The sequence below is a fragment of the Marmota flaviventris genome, chromosome 12 (assembly GCF_047511675.1).
Source record: "Marmota flaviventris isolate mMarFla1 chromosome 12, mMarFla1.hap1, whole genome shotgun sequence".
In the NCBI taxonomy this organism is placed as follows: Eukaryota; Metazoa; Chordata; class Mammalia; order Rodentia; family Sciuridae; genus Marmota; species Marmota flaviventris.
Window position 1 is genome coordinate 57,496,472 of NC_092509.1, and position 15,608 is coordinate 57,512,079.

The 15,608-nt window shown below is 36.6% G+C and overlaps 1 protein-coding gene across 1 annotated transcript in view; it reads left to right on the forward strand.

The window, feature by feature from the left end:
* The window catches only part of Acbd3 (acyl-CoA binding domain containing 3), a 37,716-nt gene extending 22,743 nt beyond the window's left edge, over positions 1 to 14,973 (forward strand). The window contains exons 5-8 of the mRNA XM_027954759.2: positions 1,005 to 1,179; positions 6,205 to 6,388; positions 8,632 to 8,916; positions 12,900 to 14,973. Coding sequence (XP_027810560.1) covers positions 1,005 to 1,179; positions 6,205 to 6,388; positions 8,632 to 8,916; positions 12,900 to 13,111 — 856 coding nt within the window. The 3' untranslated portion in view covers positions 13,112 to 14,973. The remainder of the gene's footprint in view (positions 1 to 1,004; positions 1,180 to 6,204; positions 6,389 to 8,631; positions 8,917 to 12,899) is intronic.
* The last annotated feature ends 635 nt before the right edge of the window (positions 14,974 to 15,608 follow it).

The window sequence follows — 15,608 nt, forward strand, 5'->3', positions numbered from 1 at the left end:
TGGCCAGTGTTATGCTCTATTTAGGATTCTATGAGATTTTTGTTTTGTTATCTGTTTCTTTCTTTCTTTCTCTCTTCTTCTTCTTTTTTTTTTTAAGTTGTAGATGGACACAATATCTTTATTTATTTTTTTGTGACCTGAAGATCGAACCCAGTGCTAGGCAGGCAAGCGCTATACCACTGAGCCACAACCCCATCCCCTGTTTATCTGTTTCTCAATGAATGGCTTTAAGGTATTCTGTTAAATGATCACATAACCTAGTTATAAAGTATGTGGTTTCTCTATGAAAGAAAATAGAATTGTAAGAGTTTATAGAAATTGGTATCTATAGACCAAGTATGCCCTGATACTATTATTAGTGTTTTTCCTTTAATAAAGGCAGCTTTAAATTAAATGCTGCAGACCCTTAGATTTTTAAATTTATCCTTGTCAGGGGTAAATAACATCTTTCAACTATTCTTCTGCCTTTGTACTATTATTTGTCATGTTTTTAGGTAGAGAAGTCATATCCAGTATCTCTGCCCAAGTGATAGTCCATTAAATTACAGCATAATGGTGAATTAGTATAGTCTATGGAGCCAGACTGTCTGGATTTGAATCCTGGCTCTGGCAGCTACCTGCAATAGAATCTCAGTCAAGTTACCTAACATTCTCCTAGGGTTGTTATGAGAACTAAATGGATTAGTACATCTAAGTTCCTCGAACACTACGTGGCACATAGTAAGGGCACAGTAAATGTTAGTATAATTATGGTGATGGTGATGGTGATGATGTACTTCTCCATCCCAAATTTGCCATGAAAAATCTTAGGTGAAAAATGAGAGGCCAGATTTATTTTCTTAAATATTTCTTCTGGGGCTGGGATATTTGGTGATTGATATACATTACTAGCTTAGTCACTTTTAAGAGTTATGAACTAAAAAATAAATAATAATGACATTTTTATTTTGTCATGAACAAAATCTCCTGTAGTCAGACTAGTCTATATTTTTTAATGTTTTTAGGCAGCAGATAATGGCAGCTTTAAACTCCCAGACTGCCGTGCAGTTCCAGCAGTATGCAGCCCAACAGTATCCAGGGAACTACGAACAACAGCAAATTCTCATCCGCCAGTTGCAGGAGCAACACTATCAGCAGTATATGCAGCAGTTGTATCAAGTCCAGCTTGCACAGCAACAGGTACGATAGACAACCCCAGAATTCAGCCTTAGAGAAGATATTTAATTTCATTGGAACCAAATTTCTTTTTTAACAGATACCAATGAATTTTTTGCATTAGTTAGCCTCTAAGGTATAAAATAACTTTTAGGTGATCTTTTAGTCAGACTTCAGCATTGCACTGGCAGTTATGAGAGAAAATAAATTATTTTGAAGCAACAAATGATGAGACCACTATTATAATGTCATAAGGGTATTTGGGAGTTGTATGGGCCAAGTGTTATTAAAATGAATCTGGTGTAGACCCTAATAGTTGTCCTGAAACCTGAAACCGTAAGGACCTGGTAGCTAGCCTTAATTCAAGGACATCCTTCAGGAAGAGCACTGCCAGAGGCCAGAAATTTCCAGAAAGAGGATTCCCTTAGGGCCATAGGCGGGATCTGTATAGCTATATTAAATCCATGGTAGTGCTCATGACAACACATTTGTGTACTTCCTCCAACTCCCTACCCCTAAGTATTTTTTTTTTCACATTTTCTTTTTTTATTGATTTTTAAAAAACAAATGACAGCAGAATGCATTACAATTCTTATTACACATATTCAGTACAACTTTTCATATCTCTGGTTGTATATAAAGTATGTTCACACCAATTCGTATCTTCATACATGTACTTTGGATAATGATGTCCATCATATTCCACCATCCTTGCTAATCCTCTGCCCCCTCCATTTCCCTCCCACCCCTCTGCCCTATCTAGAATTCATCTATTCCTCCCATGCTTCCCCTCCCTACCCAACAATGATTCAGCCTCCTTATATCAGAGAAAACATTTGGCATTTGTTTTGTTGGGATTGGCTAACTTCACTTAGCATTATCTTCTCTAAAGCCATCCATTTACCTGCAAATGCCTTGATTTTTTTTTTAAAATTTTTATTGTTGGTTGTTCAAAACATTACATATTTCTTGATATATCATATTTCACACTTTGATTCATGTGGGTTATGAACTCCCATTTTTACCCCGTATACATATTGCAGAATCACGTCAGTTACACATCCATTGATTTACATATTGCCATACTAGTGTCTGTTGTATTCTGCTGCCTTTCCTATCCTCTACTATCCCCCCTCCCCTCCCCTCTTCTCTCTCTACCCCCTCTACTGTCATTCATTTCTCCCCCTTGTATTATTTTTCCCTTTCCCCTCACTTCCTCTTGTATGTAATTTTGTATAACCCTGAGGGTCTCCTTCCATTTCCATGCAATTTCCCTTCTTTCTCCCTTTCCCTCCCTCCTCTCATCCCTGTTTAATGTTAAGTATTTTGTTTTAACTTGGAGGAAAGTGGTTTAGGTAAAAGAACGTGGGCCTAGGGGGTGTCTGGTAACACTTGGATTCTTATCCTGGCTTTGTCTTCATCTTGTTATCAGACATGTTATTACTGCTCTGATTTTCTGCCTTTTATCCTACTCTATAAAATTAGAATACAGAATCAAGTTTCCTATCCTACCAACCTCTCAGGGCTATAAGAGAAATAAAGTAAGAAAATAGTTATTTTGTGTGTATGGAAGATGGTGATTTTTTACCTTTGCAGAGGCATAAAATGCTTCCTTAAACTTAAACTTCCTTAAACTTAACTGTGTTAGTGTATTTAATTTTCATTTATAAAGTACTTACCACCTGTCAAAAAAACTGAATGAAGAAAAGCGTTAGATTATAGGTACATGGCATTTCTTATTACATGAGGTAATTTAAAAAAAAATTTTAATATTTATTTTTTAGGTGTAGATGGACACCACACAATGCCTCTATTTTTATGTGGTGCTGAAGATCGAACCCTGGTCTCGCCTGAGCTAGGCGAGTGCTCTACCGCTGAGCCACAATTCCAGCCCATTTTTGTTGTTTTTGACAGGCTGTTTTTAAATTCCTTGAAGATGTATGTTATCTAAAAAACTGCACCCCCACCCCTGTTTTGAATAATCCATAGAGGAGGAAAAAGATAGTAAACCAGAGCTTAAGATAATAAACAATGTTTTTGAGGAATGTTTTTCTGTCCTCTGTAGCCCGTTTCTGCTTTAGCATATTGCTTCCCTTTTTCTGCTTCTTGGATAGATGTTGAGATAGTTTTTAGTAGGATAACTCATATACACTATACTCTTTATGGGTTGCTGTCAATTAGGAGAAATGCAGTCTAGGCAAATCCAAGGGCAGTCTTGGAAACAGAAAGTCACAATTGGGATTAGAATGATCACACTCAGTTTATCAAATAAATTGGTTGCCTCTGGGAACAGTTATGATAAATAGGGCCAGAATTGAGCCTTAAAGGAGGTTTTCAGTTTCATTGCTACCCAAGTTCTTTTTTAAGAGTTGTCAGTTAAAACACCCACCCCACCCACCCCCTGAGAACCCTGGGGTATTCTATCACTGAGCCACCACATCCCCAACCCTTTATATTTTTTATTTTGAGACAAGATGTAACTCTTGGTAAGTTGTCCAGGCTGGCCTTGAACTTGAGATCCTTCTGCCTCAGCCTCCCAAGTTGCTGGATTAGAGCTGTGCATCACTTTATCCAGGCTGCCAATAAATTTTGCATGAGGGGAAGAAACAAAGGGAACTTTGCCCATGTAAAGTATTAATCCTTATATAACATCAAGCAAAATGACAGGATGGGAACACTTGTTAACCTTCAGGTATGGTTACATAAATGGGTGTCTTGCTACATCTTTCTTTCTTATTTATTTATTTATTTATTTATTTATTTATTTATATGGTGCTGAGGACCGAACCCAGTGCCTCACACTTGTAGGCAAGTGCTCTACCATGGAGCCACAACCCCAGCCCTTTTCCTTTATCTTTCTATGCTTTTTTAAACTTCTGAGTGTATAAGAGAGTCATAAAAAGGGGATATTTGCACAGGACCTTAAAAAAATATATATTTATATTTTATATATATATATATATATATATTTTTTTTTTTTTTTTTTTTTTTTTTCTTTCCTGTCATGCAGTCAATGTTCTGAGCATACTGACTTGTTTTGGTTGTATATACTTTTTCTGGATGCTGGTACTCTTTCTGAAAGACTAACATGGAGATTATCGAGAATCCAGGTCTTAGGAAGGGGTGTTTTAAATTAAAACCCTCAGTGTATTACTAGCCTACCAGTGCTAGAAACAGAGAAAGATGTTGCTGTCCCTTTAAATAATTGGCTTGTAAATGATACATTATTTGAAATGTGTATAAAATAAATGTTATCCCTAAACCATGGCATTATAAAGTTCTCTCATATATAAATATATACATACATACACACACCTGTGTGTATATATGTTTGTGTATACTTATATATTTTTAATTGCAGTGAACACAATATGCTTACTTGTGACTTAGTTTTTTAGTTTGCAAAGTACTTACATGCCCAAGTGCTCATCAGCAGTAGGAAGGGTAAATAAATTGTATATTTTCACAGTGAACTATCCTAGAGCAATGCAAACAACAATTTACAAGTATTTATGACTTTATAGCTGAACCTTAACAGAAGTAATGTTGAGTGAAAAACAGATATAATTATATAAAGTTTAAAAATAGACAAAGCAAATTAAGTATTGTAAGTCAAAATAGTTGTTGGTCTTTGGAATAGGTATCTGTAAAAAGGGAACCAGGAAGGATTCTAAGATGCAAATAATGTCGTGATCTGGGTGTTGGTTGCATGAATATGTTTGATTTATGAAGATTGATCGAGCTGTATAATTTATTATCTGTGCACTTTTCTATGTAAATTCAGTTTAAAGTTCCCCAAAGTTGTTAGATAATTACATAGATATTTCAATAGCACTATTGTTGTTGTTAATTTATTTTTTTGTAGTACTGGGGATTGAACCCAGGGTCTCACATGTGTTAGGCAAATGTTCTACTACTTAGTTATATCCCCAGCCCTTTTTATTTTTCATTTTGAAATAAGGTCTTGTGGTGTTTCGCAGACTGGCCTCAGACTTGTCATCCTCCTGTCTCCATCTCCCAAGTAATATTACTCCATCTTGATTTAGAAGAGAAATGTCCCTTAATTGTCATCTGGGCAAAAGTTACTTCTTATTCTCCCATTTTCATTCAGAGAACATTTCGATTTTGTATTTTATACATTTTTTATCCTAATTATGAAAACTGCCAAGTTTTCATTGAAAATATTTTTACTTCAAACTTCCATTTATAAACCTATTTAATTCTTAGATCAATATAATTTTTACAACATGACAGTTTTAAATGTAAGGATGTCAGTTTTTCCATGAAGATACAATTTACTGATGTTTTATCCATGTCAAAATAGTCCTTATAGATTATTGGTTACATTAGGGGCTTGCATCAGATTTTACCAGTTAGAATTTTTTTGTGAATTTTCTCCTGTGACCACTAGTTTCTACATGGTATAATTTTCCTAATTCAAATTTTATGTAGTTGAATTTTACGAAAAGATTTTTTAAAATCAATTTTAAGAAGACATGTTACTGAGCCAGGCCACTATAGTAGTAGCACACACTTGTAATCCCATCAACTCTGGAGACTGAGGCAGGAGGATTGAAGTTTGAGGCCAGCCTGGGCACCTTAGCAAGACTCTGTCTCAAGAAAAATAATAAGGGATAGGGGTATAGCTTAGTGGTAGAGCATCCCTGTATTCAATCCCTGATACCACACACAAACACAAAAAAGTTATTCTTTTCAATTTTTAGCTGGAATAGTTTTATTTGGGGTTGATTGTTTCTACCTATTTCAATTTTTCCTTGTTAATTTTTCTAATGATGCTCAGATCAGGAAATGTGATCCTCAGTTATAATGTTTTGTCGTCCATGATCATTTTTATCATTTTTAGCTATCAGTTGGTATTATACAACTAATATTCTTTACAGATAGGATAAAAACTGATAAAAGTTTATTGGTAATTTCTTGGGGTAGAATGCTTTGGTAGGGCACAAGCATGGAAAATATACTCCAGGGCAGATATTCCATTTATTAGCCTTCCTGGTCAGTGTATCTTTACTTTCTCTTAATTCATAGGCAGCATTACAGAAACAACAGGAAGTAGTAGCTGGAGCTTCATTATCTACATCATCAAAAGTGAATGCATCTGTTCCAAGTGATATGATGTCAGTTAATGGACAGGCTAAAACTCACACTGACAACTCTGAAAAAGAACTTGAGCCAGAAGCTGCAGAAGAAGCCTTGGAGAATGGACCAAAAGGTATGGTTCACCATGTGCATTCCTCCACCCATGTGTTCTAATTCAGGTGTCCTAATTCAGATCCCATGAAAAGGAAAAATGAGGAAGACATGCTAACAAGCTTTTGAGAGCAATTACATATTTTGAGAGTGGAGCGCTTTTTCACTCTTGTGAGTTTGAATTGATGCTTCTGGTGATCCTTAGAGTAGTGTAGAAGAGCAAATCAAATGTGTTTTGGACAGTTAATGTCAAGTATTTAATGCTATGTAACACATTGCACCCAAATTTAGCAGCTTAAAATAACAATAAACAGCCAGCCTGTGTGGCACATGCCTGCAGTCCCGACAACTCAGGAGGCTGAGGCAAGAGGATCACAAGTTTGAGGCAATTTAGTGAGACCCTAAGCAAATAAGTGAGAGAGAGACCCTGTCTCAAAAAAATAAAAAGGACTGAAGATGTGGCTTTGTGGAAAAGCACTCCTGGGTTCAGAAGTACCTCAGTACTAAAAGAAAGAAAAGTAACAGTAAATAGTTCTTATGTGGCACAGTTTCTGGGGGTCAGAAATTCAGGAGCAGTTCATTGAATGGTTCTGGCCCTCTGTCTGTCAAGAGGTTGTATGTAGTCAAGATGTTGGCTAGGTCTGTCGTGCGAAGACTTGCCTCAGACCAGAGAATCTGTTTCAGAAATGCTTTTCACACATGGCTGGCAAGTTGTTGCTAGCTATTGGCAGGAGGTCTCAGTTCCTGGTCCCAGGAAGCCTCTTCAGTGTCCTCAGCACAGTGACTGACTTCTCCCAAAGTACATTATTTAAAAGAAAACAAGACAGAAGTGGCAGGGTCTTTTATGCTCTGACTTTGGAAGTGATGTATCAGTACTATAACCATATTTTGTTGGCCACACTTGCCACCCCTAATGTGTGTAGAGGTGGAGACCTTGAAAGTGCATGAAAAATCAGATGAGGATCACTAAGGGCCATTTGGAGGCTGGCTACTGTATATTACAACATTTTTAACAGCATTTTCTAAACTATACTAGCTTTCCACGGGCAGCTTGTTCATTCATTCAGCAATTGGTTGAAGGTTCTCTGAGTGCTAGGAGAAAGGTGGCGTGACAACATACATAAAACGTAAATTGTAACTATAGTAAGTGATACGAAGGAGAAAGAGGTGCATTTTTGTGTTCTTTTTGACCTCACTAGAGGCTTTCCTGAGGAAGGGACAATTAGGCTGACAGATCTGAAGCAAGGATAGGAGTTAAGTAAGAGGGAAGAGTGTTTCAGTGGGTTGGGGGTGATGGTGTGGTTCCTATGAAGCTTTAGAAAGTACCTTGAGGGGCTGGGGTTGTGGCTCAGTGATAGAGTGCTCACCTAGCACGCTTGAAGCACTAAGTTCTATCCTTAGCACCACAGAAATGTAAAATAAACATATTGTGTCCACTTAAAACTAAAAAATGAATATTTTTTTAAAAGAAAGTACCTTGAGGTGTTTGGTTTACCCTCCCCCCACTTTTTTTCTTATCAAGAGTTTATGCCAGTGACTAATTCTGGAAAACCTGCTGAGTGGTCTAGTGCACATACATACTTCTCAGTAATAAGACTTTTCTCAATCCCTAGTGGTTCTATTTAAGAGAGAGAGAGAGAATTTTTAAATATTTATCTTTTTAGTTTTTGGTGAACACAACATCTTTATTTTATTTTATTTTTTATGTGGTGCTAAGGATCGAACCCAGTGCCCCACGCATGCCAGGCAAGCGCGCTACCGCTTGAGCCACATCCCCAGCCCCATCCAGTGGTTCTATTTTTGTCCACATTTTTTATTCCTTTGAACGCCTTCAGAAAAGCCCCTCCAATTTTGGGTCAGATCAATGCTTTTTTCAAGAGATGACTGAAGTCATAATTTATTCCAAGTTCCAGATCTTTCTTCCTTGCTAGATTTTTCCCGTAGGTCCAGTTAAGGAGTTTCCAAAAGTTTTCTTAAGTCCTCCTATGTAATTAGAGGGTTAAAAAAAAAAATCACTTCCAAGATGTGGATTCCATTTGTTATTTGAAGTAGTATGTTGACCTCTGAGTATTTGTGACCTTGTTAAATGAATGTAATAATTAACTTGCCGAGAAACTTCCATGAAGAGGCTTTTATATTCCCCTCCCCCTATACCATACTGTACTAGGTGCCTGAGTGCCTTAGGCAGGTGGCTCTATGCAAATATTGCTACCTGCAGGGTGAAGCCTTTTTCTCTTTAGCTTTTGTAATTCCTGTTGCCTTTAGAATCTCTTCCAGTAATAGCAGCTCCATCCATGTGGACCCGACCCCAGATCAAAGACTTTAAAGAGAAGATTCGGCAGGATGCGGATTCTGTGATTACAGTGGGCCGAGGAGAAGTTGTCACTGTTCGAGTCCCCACCCATGAAGAAGGATCATATCTCTTTTGGGAATTTGCTACAGACAATTATGACATTGGGTTTGGGGTGTATTTTGAATGGACAGACTCTCCAAACACTGCTGTCAGCGTGCATGTCAGCGAGTCCAGTGATGATGATGAGGAGGAAGAAGGTTGGTAGAGCCATTGGTCCATATTCAGTAGCTGCCATTTGTTTGTTGGCAAAAATGATACATATTCCTATATCTGTCAACCTTATGCTTCATGATTAATACTTCATGCTCAGGAAACAATCTCTTTATTAGTGGTACCTTGACTAAGAGGCTATGAGAGATGCCATCCTCTTATAGGAGATCAGGGTCTGAACGTAAGTTTTTCTAAATACCAGGAATGTCTGTTTGGCAGTTAACTGTTTTACTGCTTTTTAGATACTGTTTTATTTCTAGCCTTGTGTGTTGAAAAGCTAAAGATGTGAGATAACTTTGAACATTGTTAAAAATTATTTAACAATGTGTTGCTGTGTTGCCCAGGCTGATCTTAAACTCCTGGGCTCAGGTGATCTACCTGCTTCAGCCTCCTATTTAGCTGGGGCTACAGGTATACACCACTGACCTCCAGTTTGAAAAATTTTAAAGGGGCAAGTAAAAATTTATATTTTTGTTAATAGGTTTTTAGGTCATTATTCTAAATTTTTTTAATGAGAATTCAGAAATTCTCTAGAACATCCTATCTAAAAAATTTTTTCAATTGTTCTTCCCTTTGGAAACCACTAATTTACTAGAGCATAACTGAGTATATAGACAAAATCAGGTGTTTTTAAGGGCTATCTAACCTACCTTGCTGTAGGAAGCAGATTATACAGTGTATTGTATTTTGAGAAGGTGGTCTTCTTAATTTTGTTACCTAGAAAAGTTTGAGCTTGAGCTGGGTACAGAGGCTCACACTTCTAATCCTGGTGGTTTGGGAGGCTGAGGCAGGAGGATCATGAGTTCAAAGCCAGCTTCAGCAGTTTAGCAATGCTCTAAGCAACTCAGTGAACCCCTGTCTCAAAATAAAACATGAAAAGGGCTGGAGGTGGCTCAATGGTTATGCACCCCTGGGTTCAATCCCAGGTACCACACACACAAAAAAAAGTTTGAGCTTGAGGCTTTTATATATACCTAGTAAAGGCTTATTTGTTTATTGATTTGATTGGGAGTGATCGAGAAGGGTATTCAAACTGTCAGGATGGAAAAGCATCATGTCTCAGTTCTCTAGGAGTAAATGACCTTAGGTGACTTGTAAACAGAGTGCTTGTTCTTGAAGAGAGTTGGTAATGTTTGACAGGAATTATATTGGGATAAATTTAAAGAGATTCCTGGAAGTACATGGAGTGACCATGAAGTTCAGTCAGCTTTAGCGGTAGATGATGATGATGATTTATTTATTTATTTATTTTTTAGAGAGAGAGAGAGAGAATTTTTTTTTTTATATTTATTTTTTAGTTTTCGGCGGACACAACATCTTTGTTTTTTTTGTATGTGGTGCTGAGGATCGAACCCGGGCCGCATGCATGCCAGGCGAGTGTGCTACCGCTTGAGCCATGTCCCCAGCCCCGGTAGATGATTATTTAATCATATAGCCACACCATGCTGCACTCTGGAGCCCCTGAAGTCATGTAACGGTCATGAAACACACAGCGTGTATGCCATAGCATTTCTTGAAATTAGGTTTAACATTCAGTTTCACAGTTAATATTTAATAGTAATCAGTATTTTAGCTCCAAAGAATTTTTATTTCGTACCATTGTCTGTATGTACCATTAGTGTCCCCAGAATTAGGGTATATCTTCCAAATTGATTCTCTTCCTAGAAACAGATTTGAAATCCTTTATTACATCACAGGTCCATATTTGGGCTGATAAGTGTGGACTCGTGTGTTGCTTTGTCTTACATGGCATTTTGTTCTCACCAGCCTTTATTCCTAAGTACCACTAGCAAGGTAAAATGTTGCCTATAAATACTGCCAACTGGCCAAAAAGAACAAATATACAAAGGTGAAAAAAAAAAAAAGAGGTGAGGAGGGTGTGGCTCAGTAGTAGAACTCATGCTTTGTATGTGGGAGGACATGGGTTCAATTCCCAGCACTGGGGGGAAAAAAAAAAAAAAAAAGTTCTATTTAGAAGTTTTAAGGTTAAGGTAATGCATTTCTCCTGTCCTGCCTGTAGGGAGCTTCTAAAAAGAGATCACTTCCAAAGGTGAGGACTTTGATATCTTCAGCTCTAGCTTTAATATATGTCCCTCCCAGGGGAGATGGTATTACCTACCCTTGTGCCATTCTTAATCATAAAATAATTTACAGTTAATATCACCCATCAGAACCTCTATATTAACAAGAACAACATTGAGAGTTTATTGCTCCCAAGAATTGTTCACTAGGAATGGGCATAACTACCCCATTTGAAGATTCAGCTCATGAACTGCATTTGTACATATGCCTTAGGCTGCACTGTGTCATGTTCATAACATGCATTTAGAGTTCTTTTGGCTTGATTTCAGTAGAAAATGAGCCCAGTTTTTATTTGGTGATTGGTTGGTTTGGTTAGGTCTTAAAGGTAGATAATTTATTTTCTGTGAGGAAGCATGGATAGTTACCCATCCTTTGGGCAATTCTCCTTTTTCTTATACTGTTTCTAGGTCCCAAGGTTTTGGTGAAAGGTACATTGTTCATCTATCCCAATAATCTTTAGTTTTGCAGAATTTGAACAAAATTGGATTTTGAATTAATGGACCAATCTGTTGCCTTAATCTCCTTATAGCCAATAGTATAACACCTTTTTGAGGAATTTTGTATTTCGCCTTTGCTCTTAAAAGATGTTTGATTGTAGGTATTTTATGGTAAAGCAAATTTGATTTGCACCTACTTTTATATGAGTTCCATCTAGTTTTTTTAAATAAAACTTTTTATTTTAGAATAGTTTTACATTTACAGAAAATTTGCAAAGGTAGCACAAAGAGCAGCTGTATATCATCTGTATATTCTGCTTCCAGTTTCCCCCGTTGTTAACATCTTACCTTGTACCATGGTATATTTATTTTATATTTCAGTATTTATATATTACCATTATCTAAAGCCTATATTTATTCAGATATCTTTAGTTCTTTCCTAAATGTTCCAGGATCCAATCCAGGATGCCACATTATAGTTTTATTTCCTTAAATTTCTCTAGACTGAAAGTTTCTCAGACTTTCCTTGTTTTAAATTCCTGATGGTGGACATTGACAAGTATCACCCAGTTAACTCATGTCACCAGAACTCACTCTGCCATGTTATAACCCTGAAAGACTTTTTAAAAATCTTCTATAAAAATAAATAAATAAATATAGAATATATTTACATTAAAAAAATAAAAATCTTGTATTAGGAATATTCCCTTCATCTCTTTTCCTTCAAGCCATTTATTTTAATATACTCAACTGAGACTTAAGCTGGCATAATTTTCTCATTCCTGTGGGTTCCTAACCTCATGTCATTACAGTTCAGAGAACTTCACTGGAGAAACCAATGATCAAAACTCATTTTTTGCCACTTGAATCATCTCTGGGTTAAGTAAGCCTACTGAAAATAATAATTTGTAGAGCATCTCAGAATGCCTACCACTTTATTATGGTTTTTAGAAATTTTACCCTTCCTATTTAGGACTTACAGAAAGTAATAGTCCTCATAAATTACTTTCTCCTTAAAGTGGGGAGGACTCGTATATTGTGGGGAAGGATTAAATCAGAGCAACATTTCTTTGGTCTTACTCAGAAGATCAGGGTTCCTTCTATTGGGGAGGAATTTGGAATTGAATGGATATGGAAGGGTAAAAATGGGGCCCAGAAATGGGAGCAGTGGTAAGACAGAAGGATAGTATGCAGGTTGTTATTGCTACTCGAAGTTCAACCACTGGGCTCCCAAGTTCCAGAACAGTACTTGGTACATAGCAGGTTACTCATGTATTTGAACGAATGAATGAATGAATAATACATGCTCACATGCACATAAGTTGTAGAATCGTGCAAGAGTATTCCTAATGAGCAATATCTCAAAGAAAGGATAGAATTTAATTGCTTGATGCAAAAACAATTTTCCTGGATCTGTTCTTTGACTTGTTCCTACCTGTTCTTTCTCACAGAAAACATCACTTGTGAAGAGAAAGCCAAAAAGAATTCCAATAAGCCTCTACTGGATGAAATTGTGCCTGTGTACCGGCGGGACTGTCATGAGGAAGTGTATGCTGGCAGCCACCAGTATCCAGGGAGAGGAGTGTATCTCCTCAAGTTTGATAACTCCTATTCTTTGTGGAGGTCAAAATCAGTCTACTACAGAGTCTATTATACTAGATAAAAATGTTACAGTGTCTGGAATCTAGGGTTGGCAGAAGATGGTATTGGATTTCTTTTGACATTTGTGGAGCTTTGGAGTCATTGTTTACCCTGTTGATTTTGGTCTGATGATTTGTGAACTCTTGCTGGGAATAAGGGATTTCCTTGAGACTCTTTAGCTTTAATACTTTGGGGTTAAAAGGGATTCCTCAGACTCATCTAGCCCTTGGGTGCTGACCAGCAGAGTCACTAGTGGATGCTGAAGTTACATGAGCTACGTGTTAAATATTCAAAGTCTTCAAAATAAAACATCCCACCGTTGACCCCACCTGGCTGATGGTTAGTCCATTGCTGCCTACTCCATGTGTTTTTTTGGAGCCCATACTTAACAGTACCCTCTGATTTGAAATGCTTATGTTAATAGTCTGCATCAAATGCAGCTCGTTTTGATTGAAGGTTGCTTTTTTTAAAATTTAAAAACTCAAGACCTCACAGATTTTAGTAAAAAAAGAAATTGTGTCCATTAGATCTTATTCTGAATTACCCAGATTGTTTAGTTCCAGAGTTATATTACAGAGAATTATTTCCTGAGATAATCATAAATTTAGAATATTCAAACCCAATAGATAATTGAAGTATCAGGATACATAGATAGAACATCCTTCTTAGTGAGTCTCCGCAAACTCTCAGGCTTTTTCTTTTCATTTGGTATTCATACATCAGTAGCAAAGCCAAAACTTGTTTTTCTCTTGATTTGGCTTTATAGAGCATCTCAAAACTTTTCTGCACAAAACATACAGTTAGGGATTTTGTAAACTCAAATTGGCAACCTACTGAATTAAAATCTGTAAAGTCATTTAAATAATATTCAGCATTTGGGGAGTACCATTGCACTAATATGGAAGTCACTGCCAGATACAGTCCATTTTCTTTTCATTTGTTACTAAGGCACAAATCCTAGACGATTCCCATTTGAAATTACTTATTGGAATTGGAAATGCCCATGCTTAAATTTTTTAACTTTAATCTGTATTATGTCTTTATTGATGAGAAGAGGCACATCTTTGTTTTTCTTACTGAAAACAAATATGAATTAATTGCTTCAAATTTGTATAAGTGATAAATGTAGAGATTCTTGTTTTCATAAGGAATGGTGGAATAGACAAAAACTGACAAAGATGGCAATAGACACTTAATGTTGTTATTATATGTTGTTACTGAAAGAGTTAGATTTTTAAAGTTTCAGGTCATAAATCACTTCTTACAGGAGGGATTCCATTGATTAGCTGCAGTAATACAGTTCACTACATACAGGCTGTTTGAGTTTTTCTGTACTGCATTTCTTTGTTTTTTAATACCCAGTTTTGTATGTATCTAACTTCGTTCTCTTTTGTTTGTTCAGAAACTGGATTATTTTCTCATAAGCAGTGCTTAATTTGTTTTCCAGGTTTGATTCAAGAGTCCCAGTGTCCATACTGTTACATCCAGAGCATTTGTTAGGCTGTCCCACAGTTCTCATGTACATAGGTATAAAAACCATGGAGTTAGGCACTTCCTGGCTTTTTTTTTTTTTTTTAAATGAGAAAAATACTGTATTTAAAATGTAAAATAAACTTTTAAAAAGCAGGCACTAATATATATTTCTTCCAGCCTTTGATTACAGATTTGTCCTTGCACATATTAGATGAAGTATCTTCTAAAAATTTTGTTCTTGGGAGCAGTGTATGTTACTTTACATAGCAGTTTTTCTGTCACATATTCATGTCAACATTTTTGGTTTTAAACTTTTTTATTGCCTTTGGCTGTTGATTAGTACAGTACAAGTGCGATTTCAAAAAGATCTTGAAAGTAATATATTTAATCAATTAAAATGTTTATCTGTAACTTGTTGATGTTTCATTAATACAGTTACTCTTTGAAGCATTAGTACAGTATCATCATTGGGGTAGAACAAGAATAAATGTTTTAAATGATCTTTTCACTTTATCAAGTTGAGGAAAAAAAGACTTTCTGGCTGATTAGTTTTTGCTGTGAGTTACCTTGCTGAGTTAAAATAGATTTAAAATTTTCTAGACTTGATGCAAAGAGGGGAAGTACCGACTTTTCTTAGTGAAAGTAACTGGACTAAGCTGAGTGGGTGGCACATGCCTATAATCCCAGCAGCTCAGGAGGCTGAGGCAGGAGGATCACAAGTTCAAAGCTAGCCTTGGTAACTTAGCACTGCCCTAAGCAACTTAGACCATGTCTAAAAATAAAAAGCGCTGGGGATGTGGCTCAGTGGTTAAGCACAACTGGGTTCAGTCCCCAGTACCAAAAAGAAAGTAAGTAAGTAAGGCTATAAAGTGTTTCCCTATAGTAACAGACTGTGTTCTGTGATATACATGGAGACAATCTGTTTTAAATTGTCTACTGAGGAATAGCCCTTGCTCAGGGTGCACGATTACAGAACATTAGTTCAAAGGAATGCCTGAAACTAGGTATTATTTGTTCTTGGGAGCAGTGTATGTTACTTTACATAG